The 26,855-nt window shown below is 44.7% G+C and overlaps 2 protein-coding genes across 6 annotated transcripts in view; both read right to left on the bottom strand.

Annotated features, from left to right (window-relative positions):
- LOC115477800 (epithelial cell adhesion molecule-like) overlaps positions 1-7,678 on the bottom strand; it is a 29,419-nt gene extending 21,741 nt beyond the window's left edge. For 3 of the 4 annotated variants that reach the window (XM_030214887.1, XM_030214890.1, XM_030214888.1), the window contains exons 1-2: positions 7,557-7,678; positions 1,377-1,547 (exon numbers count right to left, since the gene is read on the bottom strand). In XM_030214887.1, the coding sequence (XP_030070747.1) occupies positions 1,377-1,547; positions 7,557-7,641 (256 nt within the window). In that variant the 5' untranslated portion in view covers positions 7,642-7,678. The remainder of the gene's footprint in view (positions 1-1,376; positions 1,548-7,556) is intronic. The other variant, XM_030214889.1, reaches the window with a different exon arrangement.
- Positions 7,679-10,710: 3,032 nt separating this feature from the next.
- The window catches only part of NRDE2 (NRDE-2, necessary for RNA interference, domain containing), a 58,139-nt gene continuing 41,994 nt past the window's right edge, over positions 10,711-26,855 (bottom strand). The window contains exons 12-14 of one of the 2 annotated variants that reach the window (XM_030214749.1): positions 26,708-26,846; positions 24,219-24,290; positions 10,711-13,297 (exon numbers count right to left, since the gene is read on the bottom strand). In XM_030214749.1, the coding sequence (XP_030070609.1) occupies positions 13,172-13,297; positions 24,219-24,290; positions 26,708-26,846 (337 nt within the window). In that variant the 3' untranslated portion in view covers positions 10,711-13,171. The remainder of the gene's footprint in view (positions 13,298-24,218; positions 24,291-26,707; positions 26,847-26,855) is intronic. The other variant, XR_003943365.1, reaches the window with a different exon arrangement.

The raw sequence follows: 26,855 nt of genomic DNA, 5'->3' as shown, positions 1-26,855 counted from the left end.
GATAATGAGAGGAAAATCCTCAAAGATTACGAAAACTGTGAGGCATACACAGATTACACCCTTTTGGAGTGTAATTGGGGAACCAGACTCTCAGTATAAATTATGGAAATTATGAAACAGCAGCCCTTTAGCATTCGACAGTGCACTATTGGAAAGTAAATATGTTTTATTTATCTATGGATAAACAAAATAAAACTTACCATACATTCAATTCTATGTCAGTTACTGAATGCAAGCTAAAGAGTATTGTTTGTTTTTTAGTCCATTCTTTTTAAATATTATTTCCTGCCATATGACATCATCCACCCATCCAGATGGCATGTGATGGATTCATGGGTAGAAGTTGGTTTTCATTGCCTTTAGCTTGCATTCAGTAGCCGTCACAACACTGAATGTATGGTAAGTTTTATTTTGGTTATCTTCACGTTTTGCAATCAGTTGATATTTTAGTTTTGTCATACATGATTTGTTGGACGAGGTATTCAATTTGACTTTTATTGACGCTTCATTTGTTGGTGATTCATTTTTATTTTTTGATTTGTATTTTTAGTGTGGTAGGTTCAACACTTTTTCTATCTATGGTTTTATTGACATAGTTTATCTGCAGCAAGATACATTTTTTGGCACAGTTTGAGTGTAACTTTACATCAATGTTTTCATATATTTCAAAGACCATCACTAACTCCATATCTCCGTGTGTCACAGTTTAGCACACTTTTCTATTTATAACTTTCACTTTTTTTATGTGTTCCCCTACATGATCTATAGTTTATCTTCAACAAGACACATATTTTTCTGGCACGGTTTAAGTGCAACTTTACATCAATAGTTTAATGCATTTCAAGGACCGTCACTAACTCCATATCTGTGTGTGTCACTGTGGAGCATGTTTTTTCTACTATTCATCACTTTCACTTTTTTTATGCAATACATATTGGATGCAGCTAAAGCACACTGTGGAAGACTTAAAGTTTTTTGTAATCATTTAATCATATGTCATTTTGATGTATTTATTATTGACTAATTTATTTTTTACATAGGCTGTTTTATTTGTAGACTCCTGATGAAGGTCTAGAAACACAACTCGTGTCGAGTTTTGGTTCTGCCAACCCATTAAAGATTTCTGTGGTACCTCGATATTTTATTATAATTTTCTTGCCTTCAATGTGTTTGGACAAATCTCAGGACCATATTTAAGAACGGAGCCAATTCCTGAAAAAAAAGTATGTTGAAATAGCATATCTTTCCCAAGCATGTGGTTTTCCTTGATTAGAAAAAGTAACGCAAAAAAAAAAATACAATTTTTAAAAAGCTTGTTTTTTTTGGGGGGGGGGGGGGGGCAGAAAGGAGATAGACTTGAATGTACAAGGCCTTACATTGTTTGCAGTTCACTGTGAGGTTATCGTAACCACGAAAGACAGCTTCACAGGTCCCACAGCGGTTCAGGTGGCAGGTCACATACTCATTGTACTGGCAGGAAGCATCCTCACACACTTCATCAAATGCACAGTTCTCATGAGCAGGAAAGGCATCTGGGCATTCATCATCTAGGGGTGATATGATCCATTTGATTACAGTATTTTAAAATAAATGGAAGTTTGAAATCAAGAAAGCCGATGCCGCTTCCTATTGTGCATCAGTACAATCTTTGCCCCCACAGGATTCATTCACAGGAATCAGGACTTTTAAAGTACCATACACTAGGGGCGAAGCCAGACTTCGGCAGGAGGGGGGTCCAGAGCCCGAGGTGAGGGGGCACATTTTAGCCCCCCCCCCCAGCGCCGCCGACCCACCCTCCCACCGCCAACTCTCCCCCACTGCCTACAAGGCATTGTTCTGTTTCTGTGAGTCTGACGTGCAGGACGTCAGACTCACAGAAACAGAACGAAGCCTTGCGTTGGAAGAAGAGGACCTCGGCTGGCGGGGGTTGGGGTCCCCCACCAGCAAAGGTAGGCGACGGCGGGGGAGGGTTGGCGGCAGGAGGGGGGGTCGAGAGGGTCGTCGGCAGGGGGGTCCAGGGCCAAATCTATGGGGGCCCAGGCCCCCGTGGCCCCACATAGCTACATCACCGCCATACACATAGGCAAGACCCCAAGAGTATTACTAACAGCGGCCCTTTTACAAAGCAGCGGTAAGCCCACCACGTGCCAATCTGGAGCTACTGCTGGCCCCATCAGCAGTTTCACCTCCAGCATGTGGTATTTCAAAAAAAATATTTCCACAGGTGCTAACCCGGAGGTAATCAGGCAGCGTTGCGTGCTACCCGGTTACCATCAGGTTAGCACGGGAGCCCTTACTGCCATTTCAGTAGGTGGTGGTAAGTGCTCCCTCCCCACCTAGGCACATGGTAAGTGAAATCTTACCGCATGGCCATTTTTTTCTCAGCCTTTTTACCTGTTGCGGCAGGAGGAGTGGCCTAGTGGTTAGGGTGGTGGGCTTTGGTCCTGGGGAACTGAGTTCGATTCCCGGCACAGGCAGCTCCTTGTGACTCTGGGCAAGTCACTTAACCCTCCATTGCCCGCCACATTGAGCCTGCCATGAGTGGGAAAGCGCGGGGTACAAATGTAATATCTCTCTATATAAAACGCACCTCCAACGTTCTAATGAAGCCTCACTTACCCAACATTCTAAAAGTGAAGGGGGTGAGATCGCTTTGTGTCTGCCCCGCCCACGCGTCAAACGTGATGACGTCGAGGGCGGAGCAATGACACTCAACCAATCGCATCGCTCCGCCCTCAACGTCATCAAGTTGGACGCGAGGGACGAGCACACATCGACATGGCGGGAGATTACTATTCAGATGCCCGTGCTCCTGCTCAAGGTATGTGCTGCCGGCATAATCAACGTTCAGACCCCTCTGAGCCACAACCCTGCCCCCTCCTTGCAAACGGACACCGGCATGAAATCCTCCTCCGCAACAACAATCCCCCTCCTCCCAGACCGAAACCCTCACGAAACGATTCACCTCAGCACTTACATGTCTGACACATAAGGGAAAAAAAAAACAGAAGCAGACCCCTCCGAGTCACAACCCCGCTCCCCCTTGCAAACGGAAACCGGCATTAAAGCCTCCTCAGCTAAAACAATCCCTCTACCCCTCCTTCCAGAACGAATCCCTCCCGAATCTCAGTAAAACCACCCATCCCCCCATACTCTCCTCACTTCCTCAGCACTTACATGTCTGCACTGGGATTCACAGCAATCCCCGTCCTGTACTTCCTCAGCACTTACATCTGACACATAAGCAAAAAAAAAATTAAGCAGACCCCTCCGAGTCACAACCCCGCCCCCCCGCGACAACCCCCCTCCTCCACGACCGAATCACTCCCGAATCGCCGTTAAACCACCCAGCCCCCCATACTCTCCTCCCTCCCGTTACTGCAGCCCTCCCAATAGGGATTGTAAAACCAGAAGATGGCAGAAGGGCTTTCCCTGTAGTCCGGGTGAACTCAATAGCCTCCTTCCCCCTGTGCTGGGTCCAAAAATATGAAAGCCAACCAACACTTCCTCAAACTTTGCCAGCACTGGACATCCGCCAACCCCCCTCAAAAACCAAAACACTTACAAAAACAAAACAAAACAAAAACACACACACTAATATGACCCAACAAAAACACAGGCTAAACCGACTCCACATATCAACAAATGCTGACCCCACTCCAAGCCCACAGCAACAACCTCTCAAATCACCCCCACCCCCAAACCCCTGTCACAAACACATTCGTCCACAAACACCCAGTTCCCCCCACCCTCTCTCAATTACACACACACACACACACACACACACACACAAACTACCTCTGTGACACACATGATCTTTCAGTCTGAAACACAGACACACAACCACTGCACCCCGCAAAAAAACACTAATGCACACATACACTGATGCCGAACAAGCAGAGATGCACACTCACTCTCTTCTCTCTATATATATATATCAGCACTGCAACAATAAACAAACACAAAGCCAACCACCACTTCCTCCAACTTTGCCGGCATGGCACATCCCCCCAACCCCTCCCCCCAACACACTTCCCCCTGTAAAACGAAAACACTCCGTTCTCCAGCCCCCACCCCTCCCCCTTTAAATTAAAAGACACACAATATCAAACAAACTCCCCCCCCATCCTCCAACTGCTCCCCACAGCCAAACCACCCACTCCACAACAAACGCTGACCACCATCCAAACATTTACAAGGAAATGTTACAAATGTAATGAACAATTACAAAACAAATAAAACTTAAAAAAAAAAAAAACTCTTTGGCTTTTTAAAAAACATTTATATCTCTTAATATCAAACAGAAAAAAAAAAAAACACATGCTAGCGCCCGTTTCATTTGTTTCAGAAACGGGCCTTTTTCACTAGTAAATAAATAAAAAGGACCCCTTGGTTAAAAGATCTTCAAACAAACTTTTCCACCTAACTTTTACAATTAAGAGGGAACCTACCAGAATGACCCTTTTATTATCTGAAACCTAAGATAGCCAGTGTTCCACATATTTGGCACTGAACCTAGAAAACAGCTCCCTTGGATAATTGCAATGGCATGTGTATAGAATAGATTCCCCCTCCCCAGTCTCAGGAAAGCACAGTTTAGATCACTTTATTCCAGACCAAACACTCTGGGATTGCTTTCAGCTTCAATGCTGCTGTAATACAAGTGCAGGGTGCAAATCATGAACCAAGGATGGCCCCTTTTGACTTTTTGGTCAAGACTGAGAGCCTGTCCTATACTTGAAAAGGGAGGGTGGGGGGGTTAATGCCCTGCTACCTGCCAATACTGCAAACACAACCATTACCAAAGCAGGAGCATTAAATCCCCTACAAACTGGTTTTTATTTCCAACCACCCAAAAAATAATTTTTTACAGCAGTACTTACACTTAAAGAGACTCTGACATTGGGAATACTTCAATGTGACAAAGAGAGGGAACCAAGTACAGAAAAAGACCAAGCAAAAAAAAAAAAAAAAAAAACAGCACAAAGGGCCTTTAAAAACAGAAGGGACCACAGTTCTTTCATTAAAATATCCTTTAATAATGAACTTTGATTGAAGAAAGACCCAACACGGGCCGTGTTTCGGTGCTACCGCACCTGCGTCAGGGGTCAAACCAATGACAAAGGAGGTTTCAACAAACTAATTTCAAAAGGCTGATGCTTTCCAAAATTTGGTGATATGTTCCTCTGAGATTTACACTGTTGGTGTGCGTGCGCTTTGCACTACGTTCTATTTGAAGGTTACTATTTATGTGCATGAATTCAGCATTGCCTTATACTCAGAGGAACATATCACCAATTTTGGAAAGCATGAGCCTTTTGAAATTAGTTTGTTGAAACCTCCTTTGTCATTGGTTTGACCCCTGACGCAGGTGCGGTAGCACCGAAACACGGCCCGTGTTGGGTCTTTCTTCAATCAAAGTTCATTATTAAAGGATATTTTAATGAAAGAACTGTGGTCCCTTCTGATTTTAAAGGCCCTTTGTGCTGTTTTTTTTTTTTTTATGGGAATACTTCACAATGCAACAAACACACATCCATCATCCATGCAAGGTGTGCATTTATCATCTGGTGGCTGAATGGACACTTCTAAAGGCCCAAGTCTTTATGTTAAGCTCTTAACTGAACCAGTTGGACGCCAAGGTTAGTCTTCCTGGTGTATGCAAACTGTCCAGGTACAACTAAATTATTTTTTAATCTTCTGAATTAGAGGCAGTTTGAAAAGCACTTGTCCAAACAGATGGGCCCCTGCCAACCTCATTCCCACTGACCAGATTGGCAGCTCCCCACACCCCTCCTGTGTCTTGACCTCTGCCTCCTGTGACATGGAGATAGTCATACACAATATATCCTGGATATCTGATCTCAAATTCAGGCATGGGTCACTCGCTAGCACCTTACCACCTACAAAAGGTATAAATCATGCTCTGAACACTTTTAGATTTTTACAGGAAATAATTCATTCTGTGCACCTCAGTCACAGCACTTGCAAGCACCTGTGAGATGAATGCCCAGATCCATCTCACAATAATACCAGGACCCCCCCCCCCCACCCCCCGCCAAGAACACCGGAGCAGCAACATTATTGTGACAATATCCATTAGGTTCAACCTGGGGGCTAACGCAGAGAGCTGTGTGTTACAGCTCTGCTCACCGCAGGGTTTCCTAATGCAGGTGTTTAAAAGAAAAGTGTGCTCCCCAAATTGTACGGTAATAAGCTTTACACGAAAAACACGCACTAGCATAGAAGAATGTGCAGATACAGAGGCGCATGGGTCTGCGCTAACGCCAATCATATGTAGTGCACAAGAAAACCGTATCCATACCCAGAGCTGCATGCTTGTGCATACAGCAATTTTTCCCAAGACCACCGGTTATGTGCAGCGTAGCATTCCATCACGAACACGAACGCAGCTCCGAGTGCTGATATATAACAGTCCAGCACCCCCTGGATTAACCATTAAGCAATATAAGCACATGCATAGGGCACCAAGGGAAGGGAGCATCACAGTTTTTTCCCCCTGGCTATCATGCCTTTAACTCTTTCACTGTTGCCTGCCACATCCATTATCCAACATGAATTTCAGTATTTTTCTGATCATAAATATATATGGTGTTTTGTTTCATACAATAATGATATTTCTCAGCACTTATCGAGTCTTAATATCTTGTCAGTTAAGCAATGGAAGGGCCGAGGGGCACCAATGTTGAGCTGTGCTTAGAGCATCGGACTTAATCCGGTCCTGGGTTCAGCAAACCTTCCCCTTCAGCAAAGCCAGAAAACGTTGTGGGAGCCATATGCTTGCGGCAAAGAGAAGAAACGGGCATAAAATCCTCACTATTGCTGACAGCAGCAGATCGAGCTAAGCCTTCCTCACTGTTAGAAAACTCTGTGCTAAGCTGAATGGTCTTCTGTGAACTCCTCTGCCTTTGTTTTAAATATCTAACATCTCAATTACCATAGGATATAAATAAGCTTTTCAGTAAGGTGAACACAAAATCTTCTTCAGGAACCCCCTTTTCATGTTAATACATTTGAGAAGTATCGCTCATCGATCTTTAAAGATTGCAGGGCCCAAACTGTGAGAATTCTTTACCACCTGAACTGCATTCATGAAAATGCTATGAATCATTTTTAAAAAGTCTTTAAAACCCCATTTGCTTAGAGAAGCATTTGGAAAACAAACGTCATAACTCGATGTTTAAAATGTTACGTTGATCAGTGATTTTAAGCATGTTCTTTGATGTTAGTTTGTCATTTATTTTTTCAGTATTGCTGTATTGAATTTTATTATGAGCCACCAAGGAGGGTTAGATTGTACAGCCTATAAATTTATAAAGAAAGTTTGCACAAGAGCTGAACCACTCCATGCATAACATTTAGGGCATTTTACTGCATTTGTCCCCCAGCTGGGTAGAACATGGTAAAGCTGCACCACGAGCCAGGATTAGACCCCAGCTGTTCTGAAACACAGCTCCAAATTCTAACCAGCAGCTTACCTCTCTCTCCTTGTAGCTGCTAAGTATGTCAAGTGCATATGCCCCATTTCTTCTTACCTGGAACGGAAGAGACAAGGACAATGTATTCCACGATTATAAGGGACAGGACATAGCTGTGAAGGTAAATCCTGTCTTTTGCCATGAGAAAGGGAAGCTGAACAGAAAGCAGCTGTCCAGAGCAGTACCAGGTTCTGTTTGCCTTAGAAGGAGGCCTAATCTCAGCCTGTTCCAGTCCACTGAAGGCCCTGTTAGGTATTATAGCTCCCAGGCACGCTTACTTACCAAGGTGTGATGCTACATATCTAAGTACACAAACCAGGGGCATTTGTGCAACTATAAATAAAACCCATTAGCACCTTAGAGGATCTTTCAAGGGGATCGGGCACACGTTTCCAAATGCACAGGCTAGATCCTCAGGCCCTGATAAACGTGCACTACAATGATCCAGACTTTAAAAATGGAGGCAAACTGAACTTTACTTGCTCTTACATAGTAACATATAACATAGTAGGTGACGGCAGAAAAAGACCTGTACGGTCCATCCAGTCTGCCCAACAAGATAAACTCATATGCACTACTTTGGATGTATACCTGACCTTGATTTGTATCTGCCATTTTCAGGGCACAGACTGTAGAAGTCTGCCCAGCACTAGCCCTGCCTCCCAACCACTAGTCCCGCCTCCCACCACATCTCTGCTAAGCTTCTGAGGATCCATTCCTTCTGAACAGGATTTCTTTATGTTTATCCCACGCGTTTTTGAATTCTGTTACTGTTTTCATCTCCACCACCTCCCGCGGGAGGGCATTCCAAGTATCCACCACTCTCTCCCTGAAAAAATACTTCCTGACATTTTTCTTGAGTCTGCCCCCCTTCATGTCCTCTAGTTCTACCGTCTTCCCGTCTCCGGAACAGAGATTCCCTTCACCAAACTGTTTTAAATATGCTGATTCACAAATTAAATGAGATACTCAATATTGGGGGGGGGGGGGGGGGGGGAGGTGCCATTACAAATGATTAATCCTTTAAAAAAAAGAAAAAAGGCCTAGTAATGCATGTAATAGGCTTTTACAAAACCATTCCAGGGATCATACATGTGAAAGTATCCACAGTGCCAAGAAGGCACACACTTTACGCAACCCAGGAGTAGCTATTTTCAGGCAGAGTCATTATGATGCATACGTTTCTTATAAAGATATATACTTTTATTTCCTGATGTATCGAGAGATACTCAACGTAGACGTAAGCAGCTTCTTCTGTTGAAACCTGGGGTTCTGCAAATAGGTGGAACCTTTTTTCTAAGATATCCATGTAAATGTATTATTAGATGTAAAATATGTTTTCTTCGAACCCTCTCACTTGTCAGCATTTTTGGTAACTAAAAGAACGTCAGGAGATTGATTTTAGAGCTCTTCCTACAGTAAACATCTAGCTCATGTACCTCAGGTATAATATTGCCTTTAATGTTTCTTAAATTTTTCCTCTTTGTTAAGTCTTGGATCTAATATTGTGGAATTGAGTGTAAAATATTTCTCCTTTTTGAGAATTTCTTTGTAAAAGATTGTTATCCTTAGAAACACTTTTCTGTATAAGTGACATTGCTTGGATTTAATTTGTTAAATTTCATAAATAAAAAAAAATATAAAACGATACATACTTTACCTACATTTACATCTATCATTTTAATCTAAGTGCAATTCCTGCTGCTTTGGCCCTAGATTTTTTATAAAATAGGTGCTCCTGTGTTTTTATAAAATAGCCTGTTATAATGAGAATATTAGGCCTGTTCTAATCTACAGAAAAATACCTGAGCAGATCTCGTTACACCAATCATTTAATTCTAAGAGAAAAAAAAAACATTCTATAAAAAGAGCCACCAAGCACCTTGCATGGACCACTTCCAGAGCATTACCTGCCAGTAAGAAGCCAAATCTCATGGACACTTATAAAGTAAATATAGAAACCTATAACAAAGGCTGCTGGCACCAACTTCTACAAAGGAGATATTTTATTTATTTATTTAGATTTTGCTCACACCTTTTTCAGTAGTAGCTCAAGGCAGGGGCGTAGCCACGGGTGGGCCTGGATGGGCCCAGGCCCGCCCACTTTTGCTACAGGCCCGCCCCACCCACGACAGCCCCCTGCACTGACCTGAAGCGCGTTCTCCCTCCAATCCAGCACCGGCGATCATAGCCAGCCTTCTACCACGTCCAGCAGGAAGTTGCAGAGTAGGCGGGACGCGCCTGAGAAGAAGCTCCAAAGACGCGCGCTGGACGTGGTAGAAGGCTGGCTATGATCGCCGGTGCTAGATTGGAGGGAGAACGCGCTTCAGGTCAGTGCAGGGGGCTGTCGCGGGTGGACACAAAATGTGATGGTGCTGGCGGCGGGTGGACGGTGGAGAGGAAAGAGGTCTGTGCCCACCCAGTCCACCTCCAGGCCCACCCAAAAATTAATCACTGGCTACGCTACTGGCTCAAGGTGAGTTACATTTAGGTACACTGGATATTTCTCTGACCCAGGAGGGCTCACAATCTAAGTTTGTACCTAATGGAGGGTTAAGTGACTTGCCCAAGATCACAAGGAGCAGCAGTGGGATTTGAACCGGCCACCTCTGGATTTCAAGACCAGTGCTCTAACCACTAGGCCACTCCTCCACTAGAACTGTTCTGTGTAGAATCTCAAATAGTAGCAACATTCCATGTAGAATCTCAAATATTTATTTATTTGGATTTTGCTTTTTCAGTAGTAGCTCAAGGTGAGTTACATTCAGGTACACTGGATATTTCTCTGTCCCAGGAGGGCTCACAATCTAAGTTTGTACCTAATGGAGGGTTAAGTGACTTGCCCAAGATCACAAGGAGCAGCAGCAGGATTTGAACCAGCCACCTCTGGATTGCAAGACCGGTGCTCTAACCACTAGGCCACTCCTCCACTAGCAACATTCTGTGTAGAATTTCAAACAGTAGCAACATTCCAGAATCTCAAAAAGTGGCAACATTCTATGTAGAATCTTCAATAGTAGCAACATTCCATATATTTATTTATTTATATTTTGCTCACATCTTTTTCAGTAGTAGCTCAAGGTGAGTTACATTCAGGTACTCTGGATATTTCTCTGTCCCAGGAGGGCTCACACTCTAACTTTGTACCCGAGGCAATGGAGGGTTAAGTGACTTGCCCAAGATCACAAGGAGCAGCAGTGGGATTTAAACCAGCCACCTCATGGATTGCAAGACCAGTACTCTAACCACTAGGCCACTCCTCCATAGAGCAGCTTGCCCAAGAGCACATGATTTGGAGTATCCTTGAAGGATACTATTGAAACAGAACATACAGGGAATCCCAGTAGAGAGGTTTCAAAAATGCTGAAAGTTGTTAAGTCAGCATTTTTTCAGCTTCATTTGTTAGCAAAGGTGCAACCTATGTGGACAGTGTGATTTTCGGTCTGTGGTACAAAGTTTAGTAATATCACATATTGATTTCTGCAATGCGCTATATTTGGGTTTATCAAAAATGCAGGCATTGCATGAGATCCAAAATGCCTGTGCATGATTGTTGGTGGACATGGTCCAGTTTGAGCATGTATTGCAACCTTACACTCTTTGCACTGGTTGCCAGTACACACTCGAGTACAGTATGAGGTGGGAAGGTTTGTGTTCCTAGATATTTTAAGGATATAATTCAGGAATATCAACCTGTTAGATCTTTGTGGTCTGAAAATGTGAAGTTCTTGGTAAATGCTAAACTGTGGCATATGTTAATATACGGAACATTGCATTCTCGATAGTGGGTCCAGAAATCTGGAGCAAATTACCAGGTTATTTGAGACTGTATAGTTGTAGGGTTCAATTCAGTAAGTTACTGAAGACATATTTGTTTGAACATACATGGGGCTGATTTTGTCCGTTTTCTTGTTTAACCCAATGCTTGCTAATGTTTGTTTTTCGTTTTTTATAATGGATGTTAAGGTGTGATCTGCCTAGTTGTAGGCAGACTAGAAAGTTTGAAATAAATAAAAATAAGCCAGGTGTGCTTAATGACAGAGCAAAATAAAGGATACACATTATCCCCCTCAACTTCTAAGCAGTTTGTAGATCCAAGATTACCAAGGGCAATCTCATTACTGGGTTAGCTTGAAAGGGTCTGTTTGAAGCAGTCCCCTTTGAATCAAAGCTATATAGAGAAGGAAGGTCCCGCTTAATTTTCTTTCGGAGAAGTTCTGCTGATGAAAACAAAGGATGAAAAGGATCTCAATGCCAGCACTACTCTGGAACCCAGTAGCCAGGGTGGGTCACAAGAACCCAGAATCTGCCGAGTCTCGGGACTCAAACTGTCCATGACACACTCTATGGACTTTGGTCTAATTAAACATAGCTTTTCTTATGATATTGCACTTAAACCCAGAGCCATGGCATCTGGGGACATACACACAACTTAAATAGCAGATTGAACTGAAAGAACTGGTTCAAACAGAAACATCAAACAAATATTTATCCATATAAGGTCTATTCTGTATTTTACATCACAATAAAATAGAGAATTAAAAAATTCCAGCACTGATAAACTGCAAGTTAATATTTTTACAAAAATACATGTATACTATTTACAAATATTTTTATTTTTTTTACATCCTCGAACATAGCCATTCAAGCATTTGTCCATCACATTTCAGCAAAGGTTTCAGAATTAAAACTGCTGTCGGACAAGTGTACAGCTGGAACCTAAATAACCTGTTTATTCAACATGTAAAAGAATATGTGCTGTATTGTACAATGTATTTATCCCCAAAGTAGGTTAACGGCAGCACAGCAAAAGGACTAGAATTCTATTTTATAATAGAGACCAGGGATTATTGCAGACAGAACATAGTTCTTTCATGTGTGTTTCCACATATTCTCTCCCTCTCTTCCAAAAAAACAAGCTGATCTGAAACCCACTTGTAATGTCAATTTCCTGAAACATGATGAATATAAGTGACATGTTATTCCCCTCTCCCCTCCCCCTCTGTATTCACACTGAAATGGAGAATTGAAGCCATGTCCCTGCTAACAATGACAGATTCTCTTTTACCTTAAGTGGCTGATACAACAGGCTCCAAAATATCTATGTGATCCGGAGGGATGTGCAGTGGAAGTGATTTGTTATATTCAAGTACAATGCATGCACATGTTGGCTTCATTGTAAATCAGCAAGATAGTTTGAAGTGTTGTTTAAAACCAATATATTGGCAATGTGGTAGAAGCAGAACCTTTAGAAAAATGCAGCTCACAGTATCTGGATAAATTGTCCAAGATGCCACCAAGTCGGAAGACTATCGCAGTAACCAAGACCAGAGCGTCAGGTACACACAAACTGAAAACATCCAGAGTCCTAGTTTTCAGTTTTTCAAATTGATAGCACCAAGCAGTGGAAGGCGTCACCCTATATCATTTCTCTCTCCAATTACATACAGTGGGAATGACTAGCTAGCATAATGGCCCTAGAAAGCAGGGACTCTGTAGAAGTTCAAAGACTGTTCCTTTATCTTGCCCTGCAAAGCCTTCCAGGCCGTGCTGACCTGCCCTTTTTCATTCAGGTTACTTTCCTTTTAGCACATTTCTAAGAGCTCAGCAGCCCTGTCTGGGTCACGGTTTACTATAGTTTCTGTTCTTTGTTTCTCTCCCTTCTCGTTTCTTCAGTCTTCCAGTAGCAGGTCCAGCTCTTCCAGAGGCACACGCACTCGTAGTTCTTTCTCAGTCATAAGATCCAGGATCTCCTGAAGCTCACTGGGGAAGTACTCGACTGCATCCAAGTACAGTACCTGAAGGACAAAGTGAGCACCATTAGGAATCTTACACAGTGCATTCTTAATTACTGTACCCAGACTATCTACTGCGATCAGATAGTTCAAAGTAAAAGGATAGAGGGCTTAATATATATAAAGGTTCTGTACCAACTGGGGCTAATTATCCTTCATGGGAGGGAAAGATGAGAAAGGACCTGCAAACCCTACAAAGTTAAACCCAAGGCATTATCAAGGGACAGCAGAAGACCCATTCACATCAATAACAAGGGAGAATACAGATATGCATTCATTTGAAACATGAGAAATAATGTCAACATTTCCATGTCATACTTAGCCCAAAGCACAAAAAAAAAACCCCCTGAAATTTCAGGGTTTTTGTTTTGTTACATTTGTACCCCGCGCTTTCCCACTCATGGCAGGCTCAATGCGGCAGGCAATTGAGGGTTAAGTGACTTGCCCAGAGTCACAAGGAGCTGCCTGTGCCGGGAATCAAACTCAGTTCCCCAGGACCAAAGTCCACCACCCTAACCACTAGGCCACTCCTCCACTCTAGGGTTCATCTATGTTGTTAATAATGTGCATTCTTTGGGACAGGAATGTGAAGTCAAGAGTTGGAAGCGATTTTGGGTGCAGTCAGTAAAAATGTACAGACTCAGACTAACATCAAAATAAAAATTTACATTGTAATATATGGTAAATAAAGAACTAAATTTTATGAGATAGAATTGGGAATGGTCTGAGAGAAGAGAACGTGTATTGTCTGTATAGGTTAAGTAGAGAAGAGGGGACTACTGAGGACTGGTTTGGAGGTGAACTGGAAGGCATAGCATGAGTGTGATGTAGATGGGAGGAGGATGGTAAACTGCGACAATGAGTTGGGGCTGGGAAGGAAGAGAGACTAGTTGACTTGTTTACCCACAAGTCCTCCCTGTGTGGCACCACCTGCTGTGCTCTTCCTTTAACAACAGTCTGGTAGTTGTGCCCACAACCCACCATGCTTTAATTTCCTTTTTATGGACTTGAGCACCCCCCCCCCCTCAATCATTTCAAAAAGCTGGCTCCTATGTCCACAATGAATATGCACGCGAGAGACATGCGTGTATTGCCTTCTTGGTATGCAAACCTCGCTCATGCATATTCATTGTGGATATCCTGGAAACCTGACCGGCAAGGTGTGCTCCGAGAACTGGGTTGAGAAACACTACTCCAAATCAAGATACTTTTGCATCTAGAAACTCTCACCTACTTTCATGTTAATTAAATACGACCAATAACTGAATAAGCAAGAATAAAAGATCTCAGAACTAACATGCAGACAACTAATGCAGTTTATCCCGCTCTGGTTTGATAATGGATCAGTAGAGGAGTGTGGTAGCCGTGTTAGTCCACTCTTAAGGTTATCAATAGAAATCAAACAAAATAAAACATGGAAAAGAAAATAAGATGACACCTTTTTTATTGGACATAACTTAATACATTTCTTGATTAGCTTTCGAAGGTTGCCCTTCTTCCTCAGATCGGAAATAAGCAAATGTGCTAGCTGACAGTGTATATAAGTGAAAACATTCAAGCATTACTATGACAGTCTGACAGGGTGGGTAGGAGGTATGCATGGGGACATCAAAGCATATCATTGATATTCTAACAGGATGGGTGTGGATAGGTGAGGGATGGGGTGATCAACAGAGAAATACAGCTTTATGGTTTATAATGGGCAACCTTCAAAAGCTAATCAAGAAATGTATTAAGTTATGTCCAATAAAAAAGGTATCATCTTATTTTCTTTTCCATGTTTTATTTGGTTTGATTTCTATTGATAATGGATCAGAAAACTGAAATGTTGATTGAACCAGAGCGAGACAAACTGAATTAGTTCTGAGATCCGTTTCTCCTTGCTTATCCAGTTGTTGCTCTTACTGATGTACATGAGATATTATTGGGAACATCAGATGTACTGAGATAACTGAACACCAAAGTAGGACTTAACTCCTACACTTTCCTTGGAGCCAAGAAAATTCAATTTTGCCAGCAGAACAAGCAAGTTGTATCATTGATTTCTTCTGGAGGAAAGAAGCAGGAGTCAAACTCTTCCTTGGGGCATGATGATGAATTTACTGCCAAACAATGAGCAATTCAAAGGTCAAGTTCAATGAACTTCTGCTTTCCCTAGATATAACCCTGAATCCCATACACCCTCTAACATTGCAACCCAATTTTATAAAGCAGTCTTATGATACAGCAGATGTCCAAAAACATTTAACTATAGGAGAAATGAATGAGCAGCAGATTAAAACAATCAGATTTGAAGAGACCCCTCAATTTCCTCCCAAAAGACAGAACTATGATTTGCATATTCATGAGGTGTGGTACTCGTTCAGATTTTCAATTCAAAGAATGATCTTTCCAGAAATGAATGTATCAAACATAGCACTCAGTCCAATAGAAGGTTCACAGGACCAACTCAAGGGGTTGTGTACCCTGAGCCAACTTTTGTGTCCCCATCGTGGGGTCAATCTTGCGGTATCAATCACACAGATGTCAGGACTCGTACTGTGAGAATAAACCTATACCAGAAGATACCTTTATTGTCTAATCATTTTATTTTTCCAGTTGGGTTGGTTCTGGTCTTATTACCACTTCCTCTTTTTGCTTTTCTTCTTTTTTCCCCCTTTCTCTCCTTTATGTGACACTGACCCTTTTATTTCATTTTTTTTTTTATTATTATTTTTAATCTACCTATAGCTGGGTTTAATTCCCCATCTTCTTCAGCCTGTAGTCTCCAGTTTCCCTCTATCACCTTTCACCTATTTACCTGTTTTTTCATTTTCTATTGTTACTCTCCTAATTTTTCCATTCCATACTTGTGTCTCATTCTTTTCCGTAGCCTCCTGTTCCCATCTTTCACTCACTTTGAAGTCCCTAATTTCCAGCCATCATACACATTCCCTCCCCAGCCACTGCTCCTTCCCAATTATTCAATCCCTCTCCACTTCCAGTCCCTTTCTTAAGTCTTACTCTCCATCCAGACTCCCATTTCCACCCTCCTTCACCACCTTCAAAGACCAGTTCTGTTTCTCAGTCTCATCCTTTCCATAGCCCACTGTCCCCTCCAGGTCTTTTCAAACCTTCTCCCCATCTCATTTTTCAGCAGTCACAACCCTATTCATACCCACACCCAATCACTTCATTCCCACTGTCCCCACTAATCCCTGCTCAGTTTTAGTCCTCTCCATCCCGCCACGTAATCGCCAGGTCCCCACTCTTCCATCTTACCCAATCCCTAAGTCCTCAACTCACAATCCCACCAAGCCCCAGTCCCCCCACTGTCATATTCAGCCAATCTTAGAATCTGTTTTCTTCCATCTCCCACCTAATCCAAGAGTCCACCTGACTCCCCTGCTCTCCCAAATTCATAAGTCCTCAGATTTGCCCTCTTGCTTCTGCGTGCGGTTTCTTACAAAAACAAAAAGGCCAGCTCTCCACAGAGGAACCTTTTGGGTGGATTTTCCCTTCTAGATTCTCCACTCATCATTTTTCTCGAAGCAGGAGAGGTCACTGGTCCTCTTCCCGTGCTGCCTGCTCAAGAGGTTGTTTGGCTGGGCATTTTTTTTCCCCACTGCTGATGGGCAGCGTGGAAGTGGGTCGGCTCTTCCAGGCAGGCATCGGTGAATCCACAGCAGCTATGTCAACAAGCCCTTTGAGAGCTTGCAGTCTGCTACGATTACCCTGTTTTCTTCTGCCTTGGTGTTTCCTGCTGGCACGTGCTAAGCAGCTGCCTACTGAACTTGCATCACGGTGGGGCACTCCAACCATCTTTCACCCATGTTCCTGCCTGGGCTGGGATGGCCGAGTGGCCTTTGGTGGCTTCGGTGAGGCAGTGGGTCTTCCTCTGCCCGTGCTTCCTGGGGCAAGTTTGGTCTTGCCTCCTAGTGCTACAGTGGGATACAGGGGCGTAGTCAGACAACAAATTTTGGGTGGGCCTAGGCAAGAAGTGGGTGGGCACCAAGTGTTCTCCCCCCTCCCAACCACCACCAAAAAAAAAATTTCAGCTGCCGTGAAAATGCTTCTTTCCACCTTGGCATTATGCAGCAGGCATCCGTTGAAAACTGAGTGTGTGCAGGTGCCAGTATCGTGGAGAGTAGCGCTTTTGTTAACATCAGGGGGAAGTCTTCAGTTGGCCGAGCTTGAGATCCCAATCAGCTACCGCTAAATGTGTGCTACTGTTGGGTGGGCCTGAGCAGTGGCGTAGCCAGAAGTCAATTTTTGGGTGGGCCAACAGGTTGGATGGGTGGGCACTAGACAGTGGTGTGCTGGTAAATGTTTAACAACAGGCTCTCTCCCCGGTCCACCCCCCCCCTCAAAATTGCAGAGCTGGCTATAGCTGGGGAGAGAGCCAGGGTGGGGGGGGGGGGGGCAATGCATTACTGTCTCCAGGAAAAAAAAATTAAATGATCCCAGGATCCAATTTAATTCATGTTTAATGTGGGATAAAATGCCATAAATAAGTAAATAAATATAAACTTTTAATGTTGAGCACCTGATTCTCAAAGTGGACATATTCCAAACACTATAATGAAAATAAAATGATTTTTTTCTACCTTTGTTGTCTGGTGACTGTTTTTCTGATCATGCTGGCCCAGTATCCGATTCTGCTGCTATCTGTCCTCTTAACTCCGTTTCCAGGGCTTCCTTTCCATTTATTTCTTTACTTTCCTCCTTTCTTCTTCATTTCTTGCTCTATATCCATAAGTAAAAGCTGGGTCCTCTGCAGACTTGACTGTCTAGTGGATCCAGCTTCTGCCTATTTTCTTCATCCATGTGCAGTTTTTCTCCTCTCTTCCTTTTCCCTCATCTCATCTCCTTCCTCATTCTACCATCCCCTCCATCCATGTCCAGCATTTCTTCTCTCTCCCTTCCCTCTCTTCCATCCATGTCCAGCAACCCTCCTCTCCCCTTCCCTCCATCCAGCAACCCTCCTCTCCCCTTCTTCCACCATGTCCAGCAACCCTCCTCTCCCCTTCCCTCCATCCACCAACCCTCCTCTCCCCTGCCCTCTCCTCTCCCCTTCTTCCACCATGTCCAGCAACCCTCCTCTTCCCTCCATCCAGCAACCCTCCTTTCCCCTTCTTCCACCATGTCCAGCAACCCTCCTCTCCCCTTCCCTCCATCCAGCAACCCTCCACTCCCCTTCTTCTACCATGTCCAGCAACCCTCCTCTCCCCTTCTTCCACCATGTCCAGCAACCCTCCTCTCCCCTTCCCTCCATCCAGCAACCCTCCTCTCCCCTTCTTCCACCATGTCCAGCAACCCTCCTCTCCCCTTCCCTCCATCCACCAACCCTCCTCTCCCCTGCCCTCTCCTCTCCCCTTCTTCCACCATGTCCAGCAACCCTCCTCTTCCCTCCATCCAGCAACCCTCCTCTCCCCTTCTTCCACCATGTCCAGCAACCCTCCTCTCCCCTTCCCTCCATCCACCAACCCTCCTCTCCCCTGCCCTCTCCTCTCCCCTTCTTCCACCATGTCCAGCAACCCTCCTCTTCCCTCCATCCAGCAACCCTCCTCTCCCCTTCTTCCACCATGTCCAGCAACCCTCCTCTCCCCTTCCCTCCATCCAGCAACCCTCCTCTCCCCTTCTTCTACCATGTCCAGCAACCCTCCTCTCCCCTTCCCTCCATCCAGCAACCCTTCTCTCCCCTTCTTCTACCATGTCCAGCAACCCTCCTCTCCCCTTCCCTCCATCCAGCAACCCTCCTCTCCCCTTCTTCCACCATGTGCAGCAACCCTCCTCTCCCGTCTGCCCTGTTTCCTTCCTGCCCCCCCCCCCCCGTACCTTTAAATATTACAGTTTTGCTGGAGTTGCGGGCAGCCGGCAATGAAGACATCGGCAGGCTTACGCCGGTTCCAGCAGCCTTCCCTTCCCTCGTTGCAAGTCAGATGATGGCTCCGCCCTCGTAGAAACAGGAAATACGTCAGAAGAGGGCGAAGCCATCATCCGACTTGCAACGAGGGAAGGGAAGGCTGCTGGAACCGGCGTAAGCCTGCCGATGTCTTCATTGCCGGCTGCCCGCGACTCCAGCAAAACTGTAATATTTAAAGGTACAGCGGGCTGGGGAGGCAGATGCGGGATCGGAGCTCAGCCTGCTCCCTCCGCTCCGCTGCCTCCACTGCTGGGTGGGCCTGAACCAAAACTGGGTGGGCCTGGGCCCACCCAGGCCCACCCGTGGCTACGCCCCTGGTGGGATGTCCTTGACTCCCAAGTGTGAGCCAGAACACAGTGCACCATGGAACTTGAGTCCCCTGTTGGACCTAGTTGGGTCATCCTGCTCTGATTTTCTTTTGGCGTTCGGTTTCTCTTCGGTTTTTGTTTTCAGTTGGCTGTTCCTTAAAAAAATCAAAATTCTGATCCTGCAATCCCCGCAGTTTGGTGAAGCCTTTGTTCTTCCTGGGGCACCAGGTGCCAGCAGTGCCGTAGCGAGGGCTAATGGCACCCGGGGTGGGTCGCCGCTGCGCACCCCCCCCTCGGGTGCAGCACGGCGCGACCCCCCCCTGCAGCGCAAAACCCCCCCCCCCCCCGGACCGCATTCTTACCTGCGGGAGGGCCGATCCGCCCCGAGTGCACGTCACTCGAAGCTGCGTCGGCCCCGCTGGTTCCCTGCTCTCTCTGTCCCGGAACAGGAAGTAACCTGTTCCGGGGCAGAGGGAGCAGGGAACCAGCGGGGCCGGCACCCCCCCCGAGCGGACCGCCCCTCCCGCCCCCCTTCCTACGCCACTGTAAGTGCCAGTGAGCCATCTTTGTCTTGTGAGCTCTGGTGCACTGTTCACATGAACCTCCTGAGAGTCCATGGTATTCATGGCAGAGTAGAAACCTCAGGGCTGTCTTTTGGGGTTTTGCCTCAAGTGCCATGCTTATGGCGATTCTGAAGCAGATGCTTGTTCTGGGCTGTGACTAGCTGGTAACCTGCAGGTCTCAGGTTTGAGAGTGGTCTGGGCATACAGGGAAGCGGTGACTCTCCACTCTGTTTCAGAGAGACATATTCTACTTTTCCACCTTTTGGATGCTTCCTTTTGTAGAGCTGTACTTGCCATGCCCTTGAGGCTTCCCTTGCTTGCCTGTATTTCTCTTGGCTTGATCAGCTACACTACATCACAGTGCTAAGCTTACCTGGGCATCAGCCCTCTGAAACTAGTCCGCTATTGCATGACAGCTATGGCCAACACTATTTTCAGAGACACCGCTGGCTGCTTGCTCCTCAATGCTTCTCTTAGCACTAGGGTGCACTCCACTATGTTCTCCTACTCCAGCTAGCTCTGCTTCCGGTCCTGCTCGAGAATCAGCAGTGGTGTTGCTTTCTATGCAGTCTTTCCAGCCAATTCCAGTGCATGGCCGCTCCAGACGTGGCTTGGCACTCTGATGTTGGCTCTACCTTAGGCATTTGGCAACTGCTGTAGCACTGGTCGCAGTTAGCAGGCTCCCTTTTTTGCAGGTTACCTTCTTGAAAGAAACTCGGGAGCGGCTGGTTGGAGACCTAGGGTTTCTAACAGCCAAAGGATATAGCTCAGGCACAGATACCTGCACAGATCCACTCCACCAGGGGCAATCCTTCTTTCTACTGCCAGTAGGTCCTTGGCTTACAGCTCCAGGTATACCAAGATCTTCCACACCTTTCCCCGTTGGGAGTGAAGTTCACTCCTTAGATTTCATAACGGCAGGCATACTCTCCATGGTCTATTGGGAGTGGAACTACCATTCTGCAGACCACTGTGTCTTGGTCTCATTACACTGGGTTGTAATGGCAGTTCTCCACTTGCATGACAAGTTGTTCTTGATCTCTCCATGCAAGCTACATCTCATGTGAAGTGGTGCCAGCCCCCTGGTGACCACTCCTTCATTTTAGGTACAGTAGAGTCTGTCCCTGGAGGCGACTGGGGCATGAGTAGGTTGTCATTGGAGTTGTGCTTCCGAGGATGGGGGGTTTCCATCCATCAGAATTTGGGCCTCAAATAGCCCCAGACAGGGAACAGTGCAACTGGGCTCCATGGTGCCATTTTGGTCTGTGCTAGGTTGGTACCGCAGAGTGTGTTCTAATGTCCCTGATTCTAAGGGAAGAGTGTTCCTTATGAGCAGGTGTCCTCCCTACTGGGGATTTCTGGGCCTTTCAGCCTTTGGGGAACATTTTTTCCTGTCTGTACAGACAGTATAGACTTTCTACTTCTACTCCAAGGGCATATTTAGTCAAGATTGTGGTAGTGGCATCTATCCTTCGCATGGACGGCTTTTAGGATTGGCCATACCTCAACGATGGGCTCAGATGCAACTTTTCCTAACAGATGAGAGTCTGCAAGTCTCACCCCAGATACTTTTCTTCTCTACGTCCTGGGCCTTATATACAATTTCCCTAGTGTCGGTTGGAATGTCTGCAGGGGACATTTCTTCCTGTTGTTGGGCAGCATGCTGCTCATCTGAGTTGGGATCTTTTTTCTCTTCCCTGTCTATGGGTCAGAAAGATATTCAAGTTCTAGGCACAATAGTTATGGTCAATGGTACCTACTGTACAGCACCTTGGGTGAATATCGTCATAAAGGCGGCTAATAAATCCGAATTCATATATCCTTAAATCTTTCAAGGGTTCTTTCATGAACCAGCTTCCATCTTACACCTCTTCGGCAATCCAGTCTCTGCTACTCATGTGGTATCATTCCAACGTAAGTATTCCCTTGCTGGGTTAGTCTGGAGGTCCATCTGGTCATTTCAGGGTATATCTCCCTGACAAGATTCCAACCAGTATAATTGATTTTAAGCTGCTTATCCCAGGAAAAGCAGTGAATTTCCCAAAAGCCCACCTTTTTTAGGGCTTATGTCTTTCCTTTTCGGAAACCTTCCAACTTCATGGTTCATCTCTCTTTTAAAACCCTCCAAGATAAACTCAATTTCACTGAATGGATTCAGGGCAGCCTTCTGCGGCAACTCCAACAGAGCTACTCAGTCTATCTGAGGCTCATCAGCTGCTAGGGCATGCCTTTGCTGGGTGTAACAGAATTCCGATTCCTTCCAGGGGTCTGACTCTCTGTCTACTGCAGAGCTGCCAGTTGTGCAGACAGGGTTGTTATTTAGGAATTTCTTGTTCACCTTAGTTTTGAGCATTGGCCGTGCTCATGTCTTTGGTAGTCAGCCCGTAATTCGAGGTAGTTGCACCGCTGGACGACGGCTGTAACTTTACTCTTTGGTTTTGCGCTCTTTTCAAAGCCAGCTGTTCTATGGTGCAAACTGGGAGAAGTGGATGGACGATCGGGTCATTCAGCGTCTCACTGTTTGCTGGAGGGACAGAGTCCCTGCTACCAGGTGCTCTAGTCCGCAGTGGCTACCTTTCTTAGTGATCTGGTTTTGCACTTAGGCCAGGTGCAGATGCTCCACAAGTTGTCTTGTTGAGATTGTTTATCTGCTGCAGATGTGACTCTGCTCTTAATACTGTCTTTTCTTTTAACGGTGATTTCTACTTTCCTCATCATCCATCTGCGTGCATTTCTCCCTGGGTTTCTTTCCACTTGACAGACATTTGCTGCACTATCTGGAAGGGCCCACCATGCTCTCTTGGTCATCACATTGTGGTGGGCTTGGCTCTGGACTTCTACAGGTACTGTGTTTTCTGAAACAATGACTTCTCGCAGGTCTCAGAGTCTCACACGTCAGTTTGTTCCTACCGGGGATCTCCTTTCAGGGCCATTCCGGCCAGTCCTTGCTGTTCCAATTCCTGGTTGGTGCCTGTCTGTTCTCCCTGGAGGACGGATGTTGGACGGCCACATGGTCTTCCTTACCTATCTTCTTCAGTAGCTACCTTTTGGATGTATCTGGTCTGTTGGCTGCATGTGGAGGAGTAGCCTAGTGGTTAAAGCACCAGTCTTGACATCCAGAGGTGGCGGGTTCAAATTCCACTGCTGCTCCTTGTGATCTTTGGCAAGTCACAACCCTCTATTGCCTCAGGTACAAAATCAGATTGTGAGTGGGACAGGAAAATACCCAGGGTACCTCAATGTAACTCACCTTGAACTACTACTGAAAAAGGTGTGAGCAAAATCCAAATAAAATAAATAAATGTTTTGTGTACTGGGGCTATCCGAGGGAGCTTCAGGTTCCCACCCTACTTCAGGACTGCTTTGCTACCTCCCACAAGTCTCTGGATTCATCTGCTGCTGATGCTAAGAAACAAAAAATTATGTTTCTTACCTGATAGTTTTCCTTCCTTTAGTCACAGCAGATGAATTCAGAGGCCCACCCTGATTTTGTGGGTTTTTCTATTGAATCTTGTTGCAGTATTTTTCCTCTAGCTTGACAGTTGTGATCAGTTTGCAGGTTTGCAGTTCTGGGTTTGGCACTTTTCCCTCTGGGGAAGGAGAAATGTTATAATTCCATTTCCTTCTGCTTTGTTATGAGATACTGACTGACCAAGGAGAATTCAGTTCTATAAAACGGTGCAATTCAGTGCTCTCTATCTCCACCTGCTGGTAGATGGATACAACCCACATATCTCTGGATTCATCTGCTGCAACTAAAGGAAAGAAAATTATCAGGCAAGAAACAAATTTTTCGATAAAGAATAATGAAGTAAAATTAATAAATGAGAGCCCATTAATGATCAAATGTGATCTGAATGCTTTTACCAATGGGTATGTAAAGGGCCCTATGTACCAAGTCCTTTTTCAGAAGACAAAAGAGCAGATCACGCACATGTAATCCAAAAATGTTCAATTTATTCACCACACAAAAGTATCAAGTAAATAAAATAATAAGCCCGACAAGGCCTTGTTTCGCCCTAACAAGTGCTGCGTCAGGGGCTACAATAACAATACCCAAAAGGTTCCACAATATATCACCTTAACAGGTATAAACCTTCACTTTCAATGAAGCAGCAAAAAATCTTGCCCGCTTCCTTTTCTCTTACCTTGGCCCAGGGACAGCTCTGAAGTGCTTTATAAAACAGTCCTTTACTTCTTTCTTTATTTCCTAACGAAACCTGGAGAATGGCAAAATAAAAAAGTGTTTGCAAACAGGCAAGTGTGTGAACACATAGGCAAGATGCAAGACTTTCATTTCATCAACCCAAAAAGAGGGAGCATGCTGCAGAGGGGCATCACAAGGGGCTGAGGCCCAAAGAGGAAATATCCTAGGAAAAGTCAGAGTTTGATGAATAGAAATTGTTGAAAAGATGTACCATGTAAGCAGGCTGAATTTTGGCCGAACTGTGAAAAAGGGGATGCCTTGAGACAGCAAAAGGCAAACACATGTCAGCATTTTTTCCTCACTATTGAATTATATGAAGAATGCCTTAAGACAATTAATATTAACAGATTTGAGAGATTGTTGAGGAAAATTTAAGCAAAAATTTTAAAAAAGAATTAAAAGAATTGTGATTATAGAAACAATCACACGGTCTGACGACAATATAAGGTGGTCCACCTCTTCCAATTTCATCTGGAAGCTCACCTCTGATAGTCTGTTACCTTTATGAAGAAAGAATTTGATTTAATGAGACAGCAGTTTAGTTGTGTGTGACGGTATAAACATTTGGCATGGCTCAAAACAATTTGAGAGAGAGGTGCAGAAAGAGCTCTATTAATACTCTCTATTCCACCAGTGGCTGTTCACCCTTACATGTATATCTATTCACTACCCTAAAACCAGAAGCTCAGATACAGGAACTCTTGCAGGAACTCTGCAGCTCCCATTTAACGTCTACAGTAGAAACTTTAACTCTGAAGGTAATTGGCAAAAGAAAACTCTCAAAGGAACACAACAACTATAACTCTGTGAGGTGCATTCGTATTGTTTGAAAGGGTAAGGGAAAAAGCCTCTGATTCAAGCCCAACCTCCAACCCAATAGTTATAGGTTAATAACAAGGGACTAGCGAGCAGGAAGTTTGTTCGTGAGTGATTACTTCTGGTTACTCACGCCTTGATACAGCGAAACTATGGCCAGAGTTGGTGTGCTGAACCAATGATTCACACATTTCCCTGCACTCGCACTTGAAAGCTAAGTTTGGATTTGATTCTTTCATGTTTTATTTGGATCCCTCATATACTCTGTGGAGATAGCATTTATTATTATTTGTTACATTTGTATCCCACATTTTCCCACCTTTTTGCAGGCTCAATGTGGCTTACATATGACCGTTAACGGCGTTAGCCGATTCCGGTCTGAACAAATACATAGTATGAATGAATACAAAGTGATATTGTGGTAGAATGAGGTACATGTATGGTAGGTACAATTGGGGGGAACTTAGGGAGGGAAAGGGGGAAGAAGAGTCAGGTAATGTCCGTTATGGTCTTTGGTTACATTGTGTCGCAAGTGTCCAGGTATTTTTATGTTGGGTCGGTGGGGTATGCTCTTCTGAACAGGTCTGTCTTTAATGCTTTCCGGAAATTTATGTATATCAAAGGGGTTTTTGCCTATGACGAAAAATATACCCAACATTTACAAACATAAAAACTTCACCCTTGTTATTAACCTATAACTATTGGGTTGGAGGTTGGGCTTGAATCAGAGGCTTTTTCCCTTACCCTTTCAAACAATATGAATGCACCTCACAGAGTTATAGTTGTTGTGTTCCTTTGAGAGTTTTCTTTTGCCAATTACCTTGAGAGTTATATTTATATGGCTGGATTTGGTACTCTCTTCCCTTTTATTGGTGATACACAGTAGAAACTTTGCCACTTTTTAATGTCCTTATCAAAAAACAGAAGCCTACCTGAACCAAGCCAAGTCCTTTCATAAGCCATCAGTTCCAGTCTCTGAATATCACTGCCTCACTTTCAAAGAGACAGGTCTGCTGCTCAATATGGATCAGGGAGGTTCTCATGCAAGATGTGGGGGGGGGGGGGGGGGGGGGGGGGCGCCTGCGATGGTGGCACTGGCCTTGCTCCCTCCTGTTGTCATGGCAGCAGCATGCGATGTTCCCAGCTGCAAGAGCAGTGCATCACAGCTACTTGAATGGTTTCCTTATCAGTACAGCTGAAAGACTTCCTGTGATAATATTAAGTTTAAAAGCCATCTTCATAAAAGGGGTGCCCTTTGTTTCTTTCTACACTGGATACGTATAGCTCAATGGCTCTGAAGTGCATCTCTTCTTCTGCACAATGTAAAAGATGCTAAGCCTCCAGAACAGAATATTTCACCCCTGGGCAGAATCAGTGCACCCTTCACATCAAAAATACTTCTGGCCAGGTATGCATCCATCCAGTAATCCCTGCCTTGCTTTTCTAATGTACAATTGAAGGAAATTACAGACTAAAGATGAAGTCACTCCTGGAACAAACTGCTTATACCATGAGTGAGCAATTAATACGCTGACAAAACACAAACCACACTTCAGCAGTGAAGGCCATTTTAAAAAGTTTTGGAAATTCTTCAACAAGCAACTATTCCCTCACCATGAAGTGTAAATATATCCTCCACAAGAGTGGGCAGTGAGCCCCCTGCTGGCTTCCAATGGCATGTTCAAATAACGCTTTGATCCGATTTGTCAGTCCTGTCTCAGGGATTGTTGCATGGATCTCTCCCGCATCTTTCCTAAAATAA

This window comes from Microcaecilia unicolor, chromosome 9 (assembly GCF_901765095.1).
Source record: "Microcaecilia unicolor chromosome 9, aMicUni1.1, whole genome shotgun sequence".
In the NCBI taxonomy this organism is placed as follows: domain Eukaryota; kingdom Metazoa; phylum Chordata; class Amphibia; order Gymnophiona; family Siphonopidae; genus Microcaecilia; species Microcaecilia unicolor.
The sequence above is the reverse complement of the archived record's forward strand: the minus strand, read 5'-3'. Positions and strand labels throughout refer to the sequence as shown.